This window comes from Megascapheus bottae, chromosome 37 (genome assembly GCF_031878675.1).
Source record: "Megascapheus bottae isolate mThoBot1 chromosome 37, mThoBot2.hap1, whole genome shotgun sequence".
Classification (NCBI taxonomy): Eukaryota; Metazoa; Chordata; class Mammalia; order Rodentia; family Geomyidae; genus Megascapheus; species Megascapheus bottae.
In genome coordinates, this window is record NC_143545.1 from 2,276,438 (window position 1) to 2,295,653 (window position 19,216).

The following is a 19,216-nucleotide window of genomic DNA, read 5'->3' on the forward strand; positions in this document are numbered from 1 at the left end:
CATGCAACTGAGAAGGTAAGAAAAAAAAATACACAAATCCTAGCTACTCAGGAGGCTGAGATCTGAGGATCTCAGTTCAAGGCCAGGCCAGGCACTAAAGTCTATGAGACTCTTGATCAGCAAAAAGTCACAAGTGGAGCTGGGGCTCAAGTGGTAGACTCCAGCCATGAATGAAAAATAACAGCAACCATTAACTTCAGGTCCTGAGTTTGAGTCTCAGTACTGGAGAAAAAAAGAGAAATCCAGGGACTAGCACAGATGCTTCACCACCTTGCATAAGAAACAAAGGGATCTGGAACTTTCCTTGCCAACCCAGTGCCTCTTAGGCTCAGGGGATTTGTTTTGCCTCTTGCAGCCTTGGGGAGCTGGATTTGAAATTAGGAAGATTCTGGAACTTCCCCAGCCTTTTTGGGGGGACCATCTGTTGTCCGTTCTTTCAAGAATTTTTTATTCAGGTCATTTATTCCCAATTGAAGCAGAAACAGCAAATTTCTTTCCCTCTGGCAACAGTTATTGTTTTTTCTTTTCTTCCTGCCACCCCAGGCTATTGGTGAAACTTAATTATCTGCTCAATAAAAGTGCCCGGAGGAAGGGCTACGCCCCAGGGAAAGAGCAATGTGTTGAGCAATGTGTTGAAGCAGACCTCTGTCCTCAAAGTTCAAGAACAAAGTGAATTCTCCCTTGGTTTCCAGAAGGAGACCTAGAAATCTACTTCTGTACCCTCTGGGTAGGAGGTGAGGGGCAGGGGCCTGGGACTGGGGGGGGGGGGCCTGGAATTTACTCTGATTCCTTTGGGCTTGACTGCTAACATCCCATCCAAAGTAAAATCAGCCAAGAAGTGGACCATGGAACCGTGGCTCAAGTGGTAGAGCACCAGCCTTGAGCAGAAGAGCTCAGGGACAGCGCCCAGGCCCTGAGTTCAAGCCCCAAGACCGGCAAATAAATAAATTTAATTTTTTAAAAGAAGTAATGATATCAAGGACAGTCATAGGGGTTTAACTGGTAGAGAGCCTGTTTAGCAAAATTGAGGCCCTGAATTTGAACCCCAGAGAATGGAAAAATTTAAAAAAAAAAAGTGGGGTGACTGGGGGGTGTGGCTTAGGTGGCAGAATACTTGTCCAGCATGAGCTCGGAGACCTTTGCCTTGATTCGTAGGAATGCCAAACCAAACCAGAACCAGAGTCTGTTATGAGCAAGACATTTGTTCTCTGCCTCTCCACCCCCGTGACCGTGTGGAAATCCAAGGCCAGAGTGTGATTTCAGGAGGAGCCAGAGTCTCTGTGACCTGGTTAGGTCAGGTCAGGAAGGTGGAAATCTTGCCCAAGTTTTTCTATTCCCTGCCCAGTGAGAGTACAGGGGAATAAAAGCAACCAAAACTATGTGTGTGTGTGTGTGTGTGTGTGTGTAAGTATATATATATGTACATATCTGTCAATATATACACATATTTAATTTATGCATACTTTACTTTTCCATAGGTGTGTACATATTTGTAGATAATATACATATACTTATGTGTAAATATGTGAATATATAATATATTTATCAGGAAGAGAGCCCCGCCCACATCCAGCTATATCTGCCTCTTGCCTTGGTACCTGAATCTTTGATTTCTCCATCTCTAAAATTGATCATGATTGAGGTGGGGGGGGTCTAATTCTCAGTTCCAGAGACTCCCCCGCCCCCCCCCAAAAAAAGCAACCGTGATAAATACCCTACCTCTTGAACCACAGTGCTGTCTCTCGATTTTTCTGAGTATGTTGTACCGAGGAATCGAACCCAGGGCTTTGTGCATGTTAGGCTAGCACTCTACCACTAGGCCAAACTCCCAGCCTCTCTCTCTATTTTGCCAATACTAGGGCCTACCAGTGCCTGGGTGCTCTTCCTTAACTTTCTCCCTCCAGACTGGGGCTCTACCCCCCTGAGCCACACCTCTGCTTCCAGCTGTCTGCTGGTTTGTTGGAGATAAGAGTCTCGTGCCTTTTTCTGCCTGGACTGGCTTTGAACCTTGATCCTCAGATCTCAGCCTTCTGCGTAGCTCCAGTTACAGGGGTGAGCCGTCAACATCTGGCTTTCCATCTCAATATTTTGCAGTCTACAATAAGTGAGCAGTGTGAATGAATCCGTTCAATCTAACCTTGCCACGTGTCTAGCTTTAAGTACACAGTATTTTAGACAGATGATTTTTTTTTTGCCAGTCCTGGGCTTGAACTCAGGGCCTGAGCACTGTCCTTGGACTTTCTCAAGGCTAGAGCTCTACCACTTGAGCCTCAGCACCACTTCTGGCTTTTTTCTATGTATGTGGTACCAAGGAATCGAACCCGGGTCTTCGTGCATGCTAGGCTAGCACTCTACCACTAGGCCAAACTCCCGGCCCTAGACGGATGATTTTTGACTTGCAAGTCTTGCCATTCAAAACTGGTCAACAGTATTAGAATATTGAAGACAAATCAAATCTCTGAACATGAAGAATGAAGCAATGACGTTTGCAAGTGTTGTTGCTTAGATTCTAAGAGTGATTTACCATGTAACAAATGTAGGTCATCAGGAAATTAAAAAAAAAAAAAACAACCCAACTCATCAGAAGTATCTATTAAGCCTACAAATGACTGTAGTCTTAAAACAGTTCATGGAAATTTCCACCAAGTTTGTAAGCGTAACTGATTGAGAAAGGAATTGCAATTGTGTCCCGTGGAGTTAAACATCAATCAGAGAACAAGCAGACATGCTTTTATGGTTTCTTAATTAAAAAAACAAAACGTGGGTGCTGGTGGACATATCTATAATCCCAGCTTCCCGTGAGGCTGAGATCTGAGGATCACGGTTCAAAGCCAGTCCTGGTAGGAAAGTTCATGGGACTCTTAAGTCCAAAGGATCACCAGAAAACCAGAAGTCACTCTGTGGCTCAAAGTGGTAGAGTGCCAGCCTTGAACAGAAGGACTTGTAACAGCTCATGCCCAGTCAGCTGGGTTGCAGGAGGCTGGGTTGAGTAGTTTCACCTATCAAGGGGGGGAGGAGGAGGAGGAGGAGGAGGAAGAGGAGGAGGAGGAGGAGCCATGTAGCAATTAGCAATTTTCTTATCAGCAATTATCAATTGTAGCCTGATTCCCCAGGGGAGAACAGGGAGGGATCAGTCTCTAGACTGTGTGTGTGTGTGTGTGTGTGTGTGTGTAGGGGTGTCACTGCCCCTTCTCCCCAATACCTTTGCTTTAATTTTTGTGCCTTGCCTGGGGCTCGAGTGCTGTTTCAGAGCTTTATTTTTGCCCTAGGCTTTCCCACTGGAGCCAGGGATCCAGGGTCAGCTCTCCCCCCCATCCCCTCTCTCTTCTTTCTTTTTTCTTGGTGGTTAATTGGAGATAAATGTTTCTGGGACTTTGTTACCCAGGCTGGCTTTGAACTGTGATCCTCAGATCTCAGCCTCTTGAGTAGCTGGGGAGGGGGGGACAGGCGTGAGCCTAAATCACCTGTGCCTGGATGCTTTTATTGCTGAAAGGGAAAGAATAGCCTAGTGTTTAAAAGCAGAGACTCTTGAAACTATCTAGGTTAGAGATCAATGATGGCCTGAGGGTTGTTTACACAGTCAACAAGCCAAGGTTTTTTTTTTAAATTATTTATTTTTATTTATTTATTTTTTGTGTGTGAGTCCTGGTACTTTAACTAGGGGTCTGGTTGCTGTCTCTAAGCTAGCTTGCTCCAGGCTTCTCCTCTTCCACGTTGAGCCACAGCTTGACCTTTTTTTTTTTTTTTTTTTTGACATTTAAAAATGGCTGTAATCCTACTCACTCAGGAGGCTGAGATCTGAGGATTGGGTAGAAAAAGCCCATGAGACTCTTGATTTCCAAAGAACCAGCAAAAAGCCGGAAGTGGAGCTGTGGTTCAAATGGTAGAGTGCCAGTCTTGAGTGAAAAAGCTCAGGAACAGTCCCAGACCCCTGAGTTTAAGTTCCAGAATTGGCACAAACACATAATAATAATAATAATAATAATAATAATAATAATAAAGCAAATAGAAAAAAAGGAGAATGTACTATAAAGTAATATTTGAAATTCAGAAACTGATTAAACCAGCAATTATGCAGTTAGCTGTGGGTGGGTTCTGTGAGAAAGTCTTTGGCCTAGGTGAAAGTTGTCTCGTGTAAGTAATTAACAAGTCCCTAAGATCAGCAGATTGTGTTTTATAATGAGTTAGGATCTGGGGTTTGTATAGCAGATTGGATTTCCATTTCCTTCGCGTCTGATTGGAGGCAAATCTTATTTGTAGAGCAGCGTCGGGCTCCATAAACTCTTTCACAAGGGTGGACTTTACAACCGCTCACCGACCGTACGAGGATGGTGTAGCACCTGGGCTTTTAATAAATACTCTATAAACCTCATTAATTATTATTAGCATTCTCCCCAGTGCTACACACACAGTGAATTACTGCTAATTGGCTATTAAACTCCGAGCACACAGGAAAGCTGTGTGTGTGTGGTTTGCATGAAACTGACACTCGGCCTCTATGTCTAGGACATGTTTTGAAATTTCTCTCAAATCCCAAGGTTTAAATATAGCTTTCTCCAGCCCCCCCCTCCTCCCCCCTCCTCCCCCCCCCCTCCTCCCCCTCCTCCTCCCCCTCCTCCTCTGCTATGGTTTATTTATTCAGTCCTATGTATCTTCCTTATGAGAGCAGCCTAGAGCCTCTAGATACCTAAAGGGTGCAATTTGTTCTTTTTAAATTTCTTTTTCGCCCAGTAGGACTCAGGGCCTGGACCCTTTCTCACCCAAGGCTGGCGCTCTACCCCTTGAGCCACAGCTCCACCTCTGGTTTTTCTTTTGGCTGGTCCTGGGCTGGCTTTGAACCACAGGCCTCCTGAGGAGCTGGGGTGACATTCAGGGCTGAGCCAGGGGGAGAAGAAGAGGCTGGGCAGGCTGTCCCCTGCCCTGCTGGCCCCCTGAGGACTCAGGGCACCCACCTTGTTCCAGGGGAGGAGCAGGCAGGAGGGGGGGCACCTGCTCTGCCCCCCCCCCACACCTTTCTCCTGACCCTGGGTTGGGACGATGGTCCGTTTCTGACACCTGCTCATCGACCAGCAGCATCTCTGAGCGCCTCCCGCCCTTCTGCACCCTGACCCGCCCCCCCTCCGCCCCCCCTCATCCACCCCCCCTCCCAGTGATCATGAGATTTGACACCCGAGCCCAAGGAAGCCTTGACAGCTGGCAGAGCCTGGAGGATCGGGGGGGGGGGTCGCCTTGGAAGGGGAGGAGGCCGAGCCCCGGATGCCCTCCACCCCCCCGCCCCGCACCTCTCCCCCCCTTCAAGGCTCGGCCAGGCGAGGCTGCAGCGGGCGCACACGTCCCCTTTAAGGCGCGGGGCCGTCCAAGGCCGCCAGGCTCCGCCCCCTTGGCCGACGTCACGCGGCCACGCCCCCTCCCGTCCACAGCTTCCGCCCCAGCGCGGCGGCGCGCGCAGCGCCCGCGGCCCCGCCCCCTGGCCGCCGCCCCGCCCCTTCCCGCCGCCCAGGTGTCGGCCGGGACGTCGGGCCGCGGCGCCCTGAGGTGAGCGGCGGCCCTCCGGGTCTCCCGGCCCCGGCGGCGGTGGCGGCGGCGGACGAGGGTCGGGCGCGGGGCGGAGTGCGCGGTGGTGGTCGGGGTCGGGGGCGCGGGGAGGACCGCAGAGCGAGGGCTGCGGGGAGCGGACCCCCAGACCCCCCTCCTCCCCCTCCTCCTCCCCCCCTCCAGATCACCATGGCGATGCGGGAGCTGGTGGAGGGCGAGTGCGGGGCCGCCAACCCGCTGATGAAGCTGGCCGGGCACTTCACCCAGGACAAGGCCCTGCGCCAGGAGGGGCTGCGGCCGGGGCCCTGGCCGCCGGGGACCCCGGACACGGTGAGACCCGGCCCGGGCGGGGGGGGGGGGGCGGCCGGCCTGGAACCCGGGGTCGTGGGGCTCAGCCGCAGGCCCAGGGCTGGGCGCCCTGCCACCCGGGCCAGCCGCACATCCGAGTCTCTCGCTTGCTTGGCTTGGCTTTGAACCTGGAGCCGCTGTGAGCTCAGCCTTCCTGAGTGGTGTGTGAGCCGTGGTGGTGGTGGTCACAGGTGTGAGCTGTGGTGGTGGTGGTCACAGGTGTGAGCCGTGGTGGTGGTGGTCACAGGTGTGAGCTGTGGTGGTGGTGGTGGTGATCACAGGTGTGAGCTGTGGTGGTGGTGATCACAGGTGTGAGCTGTGGTGGTGGTGATCACAGGTGTGAGCTGTGGTGGTGGTGGTGATCACAGGTGTGAGCTGTGGTGGTGGTGGTGGTGATCACAGGTGTGAGCTGTGGTGGTGGTGGTGGTGATCACAGGTGTGAGCTGTGGTGGTGGTGATCACAGGTGTGAGCTGTGGTGGTGGTGATCACAGGTGTGAGCTGTGGTGGTGGTGGTGATCACAGGTGTGAGCTGTGGTGGTGGTGGTGGTGATCACAGGTGTGAGCTGTGGTGGTGGTGATCACAGGTGTGATCTGGTGGTGGTGGTGATCACAGGTGTGAGCTGTGGTGGTGGTGGTGGTCACAGGTGTGAGCTGTGGTGGTGGTGATCACAGGTGTGAGCCGTGGTGGTGGTGATCACAGGTGTGAGCTGTGGTGGTGGTGGTGGTGATCACAGGTGTGAGCTGTGGTGGTGGTGGTGGTGGTGATCACAGGTGTGAGCTGTGGTGGTGGTGGTGATCACAGGTGTGAGCTGTGGTGGTGGTGGTGGTGATCACAGGTGTGAGCTGTGGTGGTGGTGGTGATCACAGGTGTGAGCTGTGGTGGTGGTGATCACAGGTGTGAGCTGTGGTGGTGGTGGTGGTGATCACAGGTGTGAGCTGAGGTGGTGGTGGTGGTGGTGATCACAGGTGTGAGCTGTGGTGGTGGTGGTGGTGATCACAGGTGTGAGCTGTGGTGGTGGTGGTGGTGATCACAGGTGTGAGCTGTGGTGGTGGTGATCACAGGTGTGAGCTGTGGTGGTGGTGGTGGTGATCACAGGTGTGAGCTGTGGTGGTGGTGGTGGTGATCACAGGTGTGAGCTGTGGTGGTGGTGGTGGTGATCACAGGTGTGAGCTGTGGTGGTGGTGGTGGTGATCACAGGTGTGAGCTGTGGTGGTGGTGGTGATCACAGGTGTGAGCTGTGGTGGTGGTGATCACAGGTGTGAGCTGTGGTGGTGGTGGTGATCACAGGTGTGAGCTGTGGTGGTGGTGGTGGTGATCACAGGTGTGAGCTGTGGTGGTGGTGGTGGTGGTGATCACAGGTGTGAGCTGTGGTGGTGGTGGTGATCACAGGTGTGAGCTGTGGTGGTGGTGGTGGTGATCACAGGTGTGAGCTGTGGTGGTGGTGGTGGTGATCACAGGTGTGAGCTGTGGTGGTGGTGATCACAGGTGTGAGCTGTGGTGGTGGTGATCACAGGTGTGAGCTGTGGTGGTGGTGGTGGTGATCACAGGTGTGAGCTGTGGTGGTGGTCACAGTGTGAGCTGTGGTGGTGGTGGTGGTGGTGATCACAGGTGTGAGCTGTGGTGGTGGTGGTGATCACAGGTGTGAGCTGTGGTGGTGGTGGTGGTGATCACAGGTGTGAGCTGTGGTGGTGGTGGTGGTGATCACAGGTGTGAGCTGTGGTGGTGGTGGTGATCACAGGTGTGAGCTGTGGTGGTGGTGATCACAGGTGTGAGCTGTGGTGGTGGTGGTGGTGATCACAGGTGTGAGCTGAGGTGGTGGTGGTGGTGGTGATCACAGGTGTGAGCTGTGGTGGTGGTGGTGGTGATCACAGGTGTGAGCTGTGGTGGTGGTGGTGGTGATCACAGGTGTGAGCTGTGGTGGTGGTGGTGGTGATCACAGGTGTGAGCTGTGGTGGTGGTGGTGATCACAGGTGTGAGCTGTGGTGGTGGTGATCACAGGTGTGAGCTGTGGTGGTGGTGGTGGTGATCACAGGTGTGAGCTGAGGTGGTGGTGGTGGTGGTGATCACAGGTGTGAGCTGTGGTGGTGGTGGTGGTGATCACAGGTGTGAGCCGTGGTGGTGGTGATGGTGGTGATCACAGGTGTGAGCTGTGGTGGTGGTGGTGGTGATCACAGGTGTGAGCTGTGGTGGTGGTGGTCACAGGTGTGAGCTGTGGTGGTGGTGATCACAGGTGTGAGCCGTGGTGGTGGTGGTGGTGATCACAGGTGTGAGCTGTGGTGGTGGTGGTGGTGGTGATCACAGGTGTGAGCTGTGGTGGTGGTGGTGGTGATCACAGGTGTGAGCTGTTGTGGTGGTGGTGATCACAGGTGTGAGCTGAGGTGGTGGTGGTGGTGATCACAGGTGTGAGCTGTGGTGGTGGTGATCACAGGTGTGAGCTGTTGTGGTGGTGGTGATCACAGGTGTGAGCTGTTGTGGTGATGGTGATCACAGGTGTGAGCTGTGGTGGTGGTGGTGGTGATCACAGGTGTGAGCTGTGGTGGTGGTGGTCACAGGTGTGAGCTGTTGTGGTGGTGGTGATCACAGGTGTGAGCTGTTGTGGTGATGGTGATCACAGGTGTGAGCTGTGGTGGTGGTGGTGGTGATCACAGGTGTGAGCTGTGGTGGTGGTGGTGGTGATCACAGGTGTGAGCTGTGGTGGTGGTGGTGGTGATCACAGGTGTGAGCTGTTGTGGTGGTGGTGATCACAGGTGTGAGCCGTGGTGGTGGTGGTGGTGATCACAGGTGTGAGCTGTTGTGGTGGTGGTGATCACAGGTGTGAGCTGTGGTGGTGGTGGTGGTGATCACAGGTGTGAGCTGTGGTGGTGGTGGTGGTGATCACAGGTGTGAGCTGTGGTGGTGGTGGTGGTGATCACAGGTGTGAGCTGTGGTGGTGGTGGTGGTGATCACAGGGGTGAGCTGTGGTGGTGGTGGTGGTGATCACAGGTGTGAGCTGTGGTGGTGGTGGTGGTGATCACAGGTGTGAGCTGTGGTGGTGGTGGTGGTGATCACAGGTGTGAGCTGTGGTGGTGGTGGTGGTGATCACAGGGGTGAGCTGTGGTGGTGGTGGTGGTGATCACAGGTGTGAGCTGTGGTGGTGGTGGTGGTGATCACAGGTGTGAGCTGTGGTGGTGGTGGTGGTGATCACAGGTGTGAGCTGAGGTGGTGGTGGTGGTGGTGATCACAGGTGTGAGCTGTGGTGGTGGTGATCACAGGTGTGAGCTGTTGTGGTGGTGGTGATCACAGGTGTGAGCTGTGGTGGTGGTGGTGATCACAGGTGTGAGCTGTGGTGGTGGTGGTGGTGATCACAGGTGTGAGCCGTGGTGGTGGTGGTGATCACAGGTGTGAGCTGTGGTGGTGGTGGTGGTGATCACAGGTGTGAGCTGAGGTGGTGGTGATCACAGGTGTGAGCTGTGGTGGTGGTGGTGGTGATCACAGGTGTGAGCTGTGGTGGTGGTGGTGGTGATCACAGGTGTGAGCTGTTGTGGTGGTGGTGATCACAGGTGTGAGCTGTGGTGGTGGTGGTGGTGATCACAGGTGTGAGCTGTGGTGGTGGTGGTGGTGATCACAGGTGTGAGCTGAGGTGGTGGTGGTGGTGATCACAGGTGTGAGCTGTGGTGGTGGTGATCACAGGTGTGAGCTGTTGTGGTGGTGGTGATCACAGGTGTGAGCTGTGGTGGTGGTGGTGGTGATCACAGGTGTGAGCCGTGGTGGTGGTGGTGGTGATCACAGGTGTGAGCTGTGGTGGTGGTGGTGATCACAGGTGTGAGCTGTGGTGGTGGTGGTGGTGATCACAGGTGTGAGCTGTGGTGGTGGTGGTGGTGATCACAGGTGTGAGCTGAGGTGGTGGTGGTGGTGATCACAGGTGTGAGCTGTGGTGGTGGTGGTGGTGATCACAGGTGTGAGCTGTGGTGGTGGTGGTGGTGATCACAGGTGTGAGCTGTTGTGGTGGTGGTGATCACAGGTGTGAGCTGAGGTGGTGGTGGTGGTGGTGATCACAGGTGTGAGCTGTGGTGGTGGTGATCACAGGTGTGAGCTGTTGTGGTGGTGGTGATCACAGGTGTGAGCTGTGGTGGTGGTGGTGATCACAGGTGTGAGCTGTTGTGGTGGTGGTGATCACAGGTGTGAGCTGTTGTGGTGGTGGTGATCACAGGTGTGAGCTGTTGTGGTGGTGGTGATCACAGGTGTGAGCTGTGGTGGTGGTGGTGTTGATCACAGGTGTGAGCCGTGGTGGTGGTGGTGGTGATCACAGGTGTGAGCTGTGGTGGTGGTGGTGGTGATCACAGGTGTGAGCTGTTGTGGTGGTGGTGATCACAGGTGTGAGCTGAGGTGGTGGTGGTGGTGGTGATCACAGGTGTGAGCTGTGGTGGTGGTGATCACAGGTGTGAGCTGTTGTGGTGGTGGTGATCACAGGTGTGAGCTGTGGTGGTGGTGGTGATCACAGGTGTGAGCTGTGGTGGTGGTGGTGGTGATCACAGGTGTGAGCCGTGGTGGTGGTGGTGATCACAGGTGTGAGCTGTGGTGGTGGTGGTGGTGATCACAGGTGTGAGCTGAGGTGGTGGTGATCACAGGTGTGAGCTGTGGTGGTGGTGGTGGTGATCACAGGTGTGAGCTGTGGTGGTGGTGGTGGTGATCACAGGTGTGAGCTGTTGTGGTGGTGGTGATCACAGGTGTGAGCTGTGGTGGTGGTGGTGGTGATCACAGGTGTGAGCTGTGGTGGTGGTGGTGGTGATCACAGGTGTGAGCTGAGGTGGTGGTGGTGGTGATCACAGGTGTGAGCTGTGGTGGTGGTGATCACAGGTGTGAGCTGTTGTGGTGGTGGTGATCACAGGTGTGAGCTGTGGTGGTGGTGGTGGTGATCACAGGTGTGAGCCGTGGTGGTGGTGGTGGTGATCACAGGTGTGAGCTGTGGTGGTGGTGGTGATCACAGGTGTGAGCTGTGGTGGTGGTGGTGGTGGTGATCACAGGTGTGAGCTGTTGTGGTGGTGGTGATCACAGGTGTGAGCTGTGGTGGTGGTGGTGGTGATCACAGGTGTGAGCTGAGGTGGTGGTGGTGGTGATCACAGGTGTGAGCTGTGGTGGTGGTGGTGATCACAGGTGTGAGCTGTGGTGGTGGTGGTGGTGATCACAGGTGTGAGCTGTGGTGGTGGTGGTGGTGGTGATCACAGGTGTGAGCTGTGGTGGTGGTGGTGGTGATCACAGGTGTGAGCTGTGGTGGTGGTGGTGGTGGTGATCACAGGTGTGAGCTGTGGTGGTGGTGGTGGTGATCACAGGTGTGAGCTGAGGTGGTGGTGGTGGTGATCACAGGTGTGAGCTGTGGTGGTGGTGGTGGTGATCACAGGTGTGATCTGGTGGTGGTGGTGATCACAGGTGTGAGCTGTGGTGGTGGTGGTGGTGATCACAGGTGTGAGCTGTGGTGGTGGTGGTGATCACAGGTGTGAGCTGTGGTGGTGGTGGTGATCACAGGTGTGAGCTGTGGTGGTGGTGATCACAGGTGTGAGCTGTGGTGGTGGTGGTGATCACAGGTGTGAGCTGTGGTGGTGGTGGTGGTGATCACAGGTGTGAGCTGTGGTGGTGGTGATCACAGGTGTGAGCTGTGGTGGTGGTGGTGGTGATCACAGGTGTGAGCTGTGGTGGTGGTGGTGGTGATCACAGGTGTGAGCTGTGGTGGTGGTGATCACAGGTGTGAGCTGTGGTGGTGGTGGTGGTGATCACAGGTGTGAGCTGTGGTGGTGGTGGTGGTGATCACAGGTGTGAGCTGTGGTGGTGGTGATCACAGGTGTGAGCTGTGGTGGTGGTGGTGATCACAGGTGTGAGCTGTGGTGGTGGTGGTGGTGATCACAGGTGTGAGCTGTGGTGGTGGTGATCACAGGTGTGAGCTGTGGTGGTGGTGGTGGTGATCACAGGTGTGAGCTGTGGTGGTGGTGGTGGTGATCACAGGTGTGAGCTGTGGTGGTGGTGATCACAGGTGTGAGCTGTGGTGGTGGTGGTGGTGATCACAGGTGTGAGCTGTGGTGGTGGTGGTGGTGGTGGTGGTGATCACAGGTGTGAGCTGTGGTGGTGGTGATCACAGGTGTGAGCTGTGGTGGTGGTGATCACAGGTGTGAGCTGTGGTGGTGGTGGTGGTGATCACAGGTGTGAGCTGTGGTGGTGGTGGTGGTGGTGGTGGTGATCACAGGTGTGAGCTGTGGTGGTGGTGGTGGTGATCACAGGTGTGAGCTGTGGTGGTGGTGGTGGTGATCACAGGTGTGAGCCGTGGTGGTGGTGGTGGTGGTGATCACAGGTGTGAACCGTGGTGGTGGTGGTGGTGATCACAGGTGTGAGCTGTGGAGGTGGTGGTGGTGATCACAGGTGTGAGCTGTGGTGGTGGTGATCACAGGTGTGAGCTGTTGTGGTGGTGGTGATCACAGGTGTGAGCTGTGGTGGTGGTGGTGGTGATCACAGGTGTGAGCTGTTGTGGTGGTGGTGATCACAGGTGTGAGCTGTGGTAGAGGTGGTGGTGATCACAGGTGTGAACCGTGGTGGTGGTGTGTGTGTGTGGGGTCTATGAGGGAGAGCTTTCTCATGACAGCAGAGGTCAGGGCACCCAGGGGGCGAGTTGATGAGAAGGTGGCATGCGTGTATGTGTGTGTGTGCCTGTGCGTGTGCGTGTGCGCGCACACCAAATCACACAAGTCTCTCCTCTTTCTCGTCTCAGGTCGTCAAGCCTCTGGGAGCAGCCTCAGAAGAAGAAGTAAATATGGATCTCTTCACCGGCTTGTTGTTGGTTTTGTACTGTGTGTCTGCCAGCCCTGTGTCTTGAACTCGGGGCCTGGGGCTCTGTCCCTGAGCTGCTTTTGCTCATAGCTAGTGCTCTGCCACTTGAGCTACACTCTGCTTTGGCTTGTTGGGTGTAGGTGGTACTGAGGAACGGAATCCAGGGCTTTGGGTATACTCTTCAGCAACAGGCCATACTCCTGGCTCGCTCTTTTTCTTTCTTTCTTTTCCACTGTGGGACTTGAACTCTGGGCCTGGGTGTTGGCCCTGAGCTTTTCTCAGCCCTACCCCTTGAGCCACAGTGCCACTACTGGGTTTTCTGATGATTAATTGGAGATTAATTGGAGTCTCATGGACTTTTTAGTGCCTAGGCTGGCTTTGAGCCCTGATCCTCAGATCTCAGCCTCCTGAGTAGCTAGGATGACAGGCGGGAGCCATCACACCTGGCTGGTTTTTTTCTTTTCTGTTTACCACTTCTAGGAGTTGAACTCGGGGCACAGGCACTGTCCCTGTGCTTTTTTTTTTTTTTTAAACTCAAGGCTGGTGCTCTACCACTTGAGCCACAGCTCCACTTCCAGCCTTTTGCTGGTCCATTGGAGCTAAAGACTCAAGGATTTTCTTTCCTCTGGCTGGCTTTGAACCATTAATCCTTGGATCTCAGCCTCTATAGATGTCACCAGCCTGGCTTATATTTCCTCATGCCCTTTGTGATTTTTTTTTTTTCTTGCCAGTCCTGGGGATTGAACTCAGGGCGTAGGCACTGAGCAATCAAACCCTGGGCTTCATACATGCTAGGCAAGCCCTGTACCACAAGGTCACGCTCCTAACCCCCCCTCCCCCTTTTTTAAACCTTTAATTTGCCCCACTAGAAGATTGGATTTTTTGGTCATGGGGCTTGAACTCTGGGCCTAGACACTTCAGCTCAAGGTTACTGCCCTACCCCGAGCTACAACCCCACTTCCTGTTTTCTAGTGATTAAATGGAGATAAAGAGACTTACTCTTTAGTGCTCCAGCTGGCTTTGAACTGCAGATCTCAGCCCCCTGAATATCTAGGATTATGAGTGTGAGCTACTGTGCCCTGCTTGAAGATTGGCTTGTGTGTGTGTGTGTGTGTGTGTGTGTGTGTGTGTGTGTGTGTGTGTACTGAGACTGGAACTCAGCCTTGTGCTTTTCCCTTGGCTTTTTTTCCTAACTCTGGTCCTCTACCACCTGAGCCACGCCTCGAGTCCACTTTTTCAGCTGGTTAATATTGGACTTTACTGCCCAGGCTGTCTTTGAACTGTGATCGTCAGATCTCAGTTTCTTGAGTAGCTGGAATTACAGGCATGAGCCACCAGTGCCCGGAATTTGCTTATAAATATGTGTGTGTGTGTATATATGTGTGTGTTGTATTCATTCTCTCTTTGCATTGCTTCCAGGTTTAAGAAAATACATTTTTTGTGTGTGTGTGTTGTTTTTTGTTGGCTCTGACACCCTATCATGGGGAGGGGGGTTCCTGTTCATCCTAAAGATTCATGTCACCATCTCTTCTGTGGCAGCTGGTGGCTGAATTCCTACAAGACCAAAATGCACCCCTCCTACCCCGGGCCCCTCAGACCTTCAAGATGGACGACCTATTGGCAGAGATGCAGGAGATTGAACAGTCCAATTTGCGCCAGGCTCCGCAGAGAGGTGAGCAGTGCCAGGGGGTTTCCAGGGGGCCCTTCACACACAGCGGTGACAAAGTCAGCCGAGATTGTCACCCTCGGATCTTAGCCTCCTGAGTTGCTGGGATTACAGGCGTGAGCTACTGAGTCCGGCTTAAAATCAACCACCCACGTGCACTCAGGCTCTCCTCTCTAGCTTGACAGGCAGAGATTTACTGTCGTAGTCCTCTCTCTCTTTTTAAAAAATTAGCTCCTGGGGTGGCCGACTTAGCCTTGTCTGAAAATTGGGCCCAGGAGTTCCTCGCTGCTGGCGATGCAGTGGACGTGAGTCAGGATTATAACGAGTCGGACTGGTCTCAAGAATTCACCACTGAAGTGCCAGGTAAGGGAGAACCCGGAGCTTCCAACAGGCAGCGTGCCAGGCTGTCTGCCTGGGTCTTACTTAAGCCCACAGGTGATTTTTGCCTGCTTAAGATATTTCTGGCCCCTTAGATGGCTGGGTTTTATTTTCGGTGCCATTACTGGGGCTTGAACTCAGGAGCCTGGGCGCTGTTCCTGAGTTTTCCACTCTACCACTTGAGCCATAGCTCTACGTCTGGCCCCTTTTGTGGGTTCATTGGAGATAAGAGTCTCAGGGACTTTTCCTGCCTGGGATGGCTTTGAACTGTGACCCTCAGATCTCAGCCCCCCCCCCTCCCCCAGTGGCTGAAATGACAGGCGAGAAACCTCTTTAGCTCAGCCTGGGTTCTCTTCCCCCCTCCCTCCCTCCCCTCCCCCGCTCTGGCCTGGGGGAGGGCCTGTCCTCATCTGTGTCCCTGGTTGCTCACAAAGAGAAGCCTTGTCTTTTGTCCACGACAGCTTGAGGTCCCAGTTTGTGGGAATCTTCATAAATGCTACTCAGTGAAGGTCTCGCCTGTCATTCCAGCGGCTCAGGAGGCTGAGATCTGAGGATTGCGGTTCAAAGCCAGCCCGGGCAGGAAAAGTTCATGAGCCTCTTGTTTACCACGAACCACCAAAAAGCCAGAAGTAGCGCAGTGGCTCACGTGGTAGAGCGCCAGTCTTGAGTTGAAAAAAGCTCAGGGACAGCACCCAGGCCCCTGAGTTCAAGCCCCACGACAAGCAGGTTAAAAAAGCTATCACACAGTCTGCAAAGTGATGTCATCTGGGGAATTAAATTTAGGGATTTTGCTGCTCCTCTCCCTGTCCCATCAGTCCCTGCAGTGATAAAATGTTACAGAAAAAATGTTACAAAAGAAAACAACGTGGTAGGATTGCAGCCTGAGGTTTAGAACACTCTGCCCCAGAACGTCCAGTAAGAGAGAAATTAGTTCCACTCTCATGCCTGCTCTGCTGGAGCGGGAGGAGGGGTACTCGGCTCTGAACTCACAGCTGCACATTTGCTAGACAGGCCCAGGACCACTCGAGCCACTCGTCCAGCCATTTTAAACTTATTTTTCCCATGGAGTCTTTTGTCTTGTTTATTTTTTTACCAGTCCTGGGGCTTGAGCTCAGGGCCTGAGCACTGTCCCTGGGTTTTCTCAAGGCTAGCGCCCTACCACTTGAGCCTCAGCATCACTTCTGGCTTTTTTTCTGTGTCTGTTCCTGCTTCCAGAGCCTTGTGTGTGTCGGCTGTTCTTTTGAATGCTGTGTTGTTCCAGCAGGGCAGGACAAAGTCCTGGAGGCTGAGAAAGGGCCTTCTGCCCTTTGTCACCCTTGGAGGCCATTGGAGAGAGAGCCTGGTAGCCACAGCCTTTTCCAGGCCTAGCATGGTGGCGCACGCCTGGCATCCCAGCGCCTGCTCCCCACACTTTCCTGTGCGGTTTGGCTTTGAACCACAGTCTCCAGCAGCAGGCCTGGCTCCGAGTCTGTCTCCAGGGTCTCTGGGCTGGGTTCGGAGGATGAATGTGTGGACATGTTCCCCTCTCCCACATGGAGTCCCCCCCCAACTCTCTTCATAGACCCCCTGTCTGCATCCCCTGCCCGCTGGGCCGAGGAGTATCTCCAGCAGTCCGAAGAGAAATTGTGGCTGGGAGAGCAAGAGGGGACAGCCGCCTCTGATCGCTGGTAAGTTCTGCTGTTTATCCGCCCACTTGGCTTGGGGCAGTTTGCCCAGCCACCTCCAGCCACACTCTCTGCCCATCTATTGGGTACAGAGTGGAACAGAATAGCCTTACTGGCCCCCCCCCACCCCCAGGACTACCTGGGCTGGAAGACTGTGTACCAGTCCTGGTGAGCCGATGGTTTTTCCTTCCCTGCCCCAGGTATGATGAATATTGCCCCGAGGAAGACTTGCAGAGTACAGCCAGCGACTTTGTGGGCAAGGTAGACGACCCCAAACTGGCCAACTCTGAGGTGAGCTCACCCCAGCTGCTGCGTGCACACCCCTGCCCTGAAGTCCAGGTGCGCGCGCATGCACGCGCGGTCACTGCTACTGGGACTTGAACTCACAGCCTTGGCTTTTAGGAGCCACAGCTCCATTTCCTCCTGTTTATAAAACAAACACAAAAATACCGCTGCTTCATTGGCGTTAAGGCCTCCCAGGGTTTTCTGTTCCGTCCGGCCTCCAATGGGGATCCTCCGCTCTCAGCCTCCTGAGAAGCCGGGAAGGCAGGCGTGAGCCGCCCGTGCGTGTCTGCGCAGGTGTGAGCCGCCCGTGCGTGTCTGCGTGTCTGCGCAGGCGTGAGCCGCCCGTGCGTGGTCTGCGTGTCTGCGCATGCGTGAGCCGCCCGTGCGTGTCTGCGTGTCTGCGCAGGCGTGAGCCGCCCGTGCGTGTCTGCGTGTCTGCGCAGGGCGTGAGCCGCCCGTGCGTGTCTGCGCAGTGCGTGAGCGAGAGTGTGCGGGCTGGTGGGTGTGGGTCCCACGCGCGTTGGCAGGCAGGGCGGCCACGGTGCCCGTCTGTGTGTCTACCCCAGTTCCTGAAGTTTGTGCGGCAGATTGGCGAGGGCCAGGTGTCGCTGGCATCGCCCGGGTCGGGCCGCAGCGCGCAGGCAGAGCAATGGGCCGCAGAGTTTATGCAGCAGCAGGTAGAGCTGGGCCCCGCCAGTCCCACTTCCGAGCTAGCTGGAGTCCCCAGGGCCAAGGCCTTTGTGAGAAAGCACTGGGCCTGGGGAGGGTTCTGGGAGGGTGGACAGAGGGGCGGGACCCCGTGCGGGGTGGCGCTCACGCCTCCCCCGTCCCAGGCCACGTCGGACGCGTGGGTGGACCAGTTCTCCAGGCCGGCCAAGCACACAGCGGCGCTGGACCAGGAGTTTGAACAGGCCAAGTCGGCCATAGAGGTGAGCAGACCCCGTGCAGGAAAAACTTCCCGCAGCCACCAGAGGACGGCGGTTCAAAGCCAGCCCAGGCAGGAAAAGTCCGTGAGACTCTCCTCTCTAATGAACCCCTGAAAAAGCCCCAAGTGGAGCTGTGGCTCCAGGGGTAGAGCGCCAGCCTTGAGCTGGAGAGCTCAGGGACAGCGCCCAGGCCCCGAGTTCAAGCCCCGGCATTGGCACAAAAGGAAAGGGCAACAAGAACAAAACAGCAGAGTGGGTGTGCAGATTGCTTGGACGACCTTGCGGGGTTCGGGGGGGGGTCGGGGGGTGTCCGGCTGGTGTTATCAGGACCCTGGCTTCCGGCCTGTTTGCTTTGTTCCGCGGGTGTTGATTCATTTGTTTCTGCTCATTTTTTCTTTTCATTCCACCCCTTCATTTCAAACTTTTTTTAATTTTTTTTGTCGGCTCTGGGACTGGAACTTGGGGCCCAGACGCTGTTTTCTGGTGATTTTCTTGAGATAAAATTCTCAAGGCCTTTCCTTCCCCACGCTGGCCTGGACCTTGATCCTCAGATCTCGGCCTCCTGAGATTTAGTTAGGATTAAAGGCCAGAGTCGATGCTGCTTAGTCTGCCATGTCTTTGTTTTTTTTTTAATGTTCCTGTCCTGGGTTTTGAACTCGGGGCCTGGGCAATGTCCTTTAGCTTCTTTTCACTCGGTTTTCTTCGCCCAGCCATCCATTGATGGCGCCCCGCATGGGGTCTCTGCCGTGAAGTAGCCCCTCTCTCTCCTGCCCCACCCCCGCCCCGCAGTCTGACGTGGACTTCTGGGACAAGCTGCAGGCCGAGCTGGAGGAGATGGCCAAGCGGGACGCCGAGGCCCACCCCTGGCTCTCTGACTACGACGACCTCACCTCCACCTCCTACGACAAGGTAGGGGCGCTGCGGCTCTGAACCTGAGTGTGTTTCTGTGCCAGTCCTGAGACTTGAACTCGGGGCCTGGGTTTCTTCACGCAGAGCTAAGCGCTGTCCCACTCGTGCCCCATGCACAGTGCAGTCGGGGTCTGCTTGCAGGGCATTAAGTGGGCACAGAGCGGGCACAGAGGGGGTGCAGAGCAGGGGCAGGAGGGTGCAGAGCAGGTGCAGGGGGGTGCAGAGCAGGTGCAGAGAGGATGCAGAGCGGGTGCAGAGCAGGTGCAGAGGGGATGCAGAGCAGGTGAGGAGGGGATGCAGAGCAGGTGCGGAGGGGATGCAGAGCAGGTGCAGAGGGGATGCAGAGCAGGTGAGGAGGGGATGCAGAGGGGATGCAGAGCAGGTGAGGAGGGGATGCAGAGCAGGTGCAGAGCAGGTGCAGAGCAGGTGCAGAGGGGATGCAGAGCAGGTGCAGAGCAGGTGCAGAGGGGAATGCAAAGCAGGTGCAGAGCGGGTGCAGAGCAGGTTAAGAGCGAGTGCAGAGCAGGTGCAGAGAGGGTGCAGAACAGATGTAGAGCAGGTGCAGAGCTGCCCCCCCAGCCCAGCCTCTCTGAGCGGGCCTCTGTCACCCCTCCCCGGCCTCTCTGAGCGGGCCTCTGTCACCCCTCCCCGGCCTCTCTGAGCGGGCCTCCTATCCAGGCCTCCTCCCTGGCCTCTCTGAGTGCCCCCCAA

At 55.1% G+C, this 19,216-nt stretch overlaps 1 protein-coding gene across 1 annotated transcript in view; it reads left to right on the forward strand.

Moving 5' to 3' along the window:
• The first annotated feature begins 5,466 nt into the window (after window positions 1–5,466).
• Window positions 5,467–19,216, forward strand: part of Pex5 (peroxisomal biogenesis factor 5) — a 15,728-nt gene continuing 1,978 nt past the window's right edge. Inside the window, 11 exon segments of the mRNA XM_090325187.1 lie at window positions 5,467–5,535; window positions 5,719–5,865; window positions 12,619–12,654; window positions 14,217–14,349; window positions 14,575–14,706; window positions 16,283–16,388; window positions 16,586–16,676; window positions 17,237–17,347; window positions 17,504–17,599; window positions 18,386–18,505; window positions 18,647–18,788. Of these exon segments, the coding sequence (XP_090181313.1) occupies window positions 5,725–5,865; window positions 12,619–12,654; window positions 14,217–14,349; window positions 14,575–14,706; window positions 16,283–16,388; window positions 16,586–16,676; window positions 17,237–17,347; window positions 17,504–17,599; window positions 18,386–18,505; window positions 18,647–18,788 (1,108 nt within the window). The 5' untranslated portion in view covers window positions 5,467–5,535; window positions 5,719–5,724.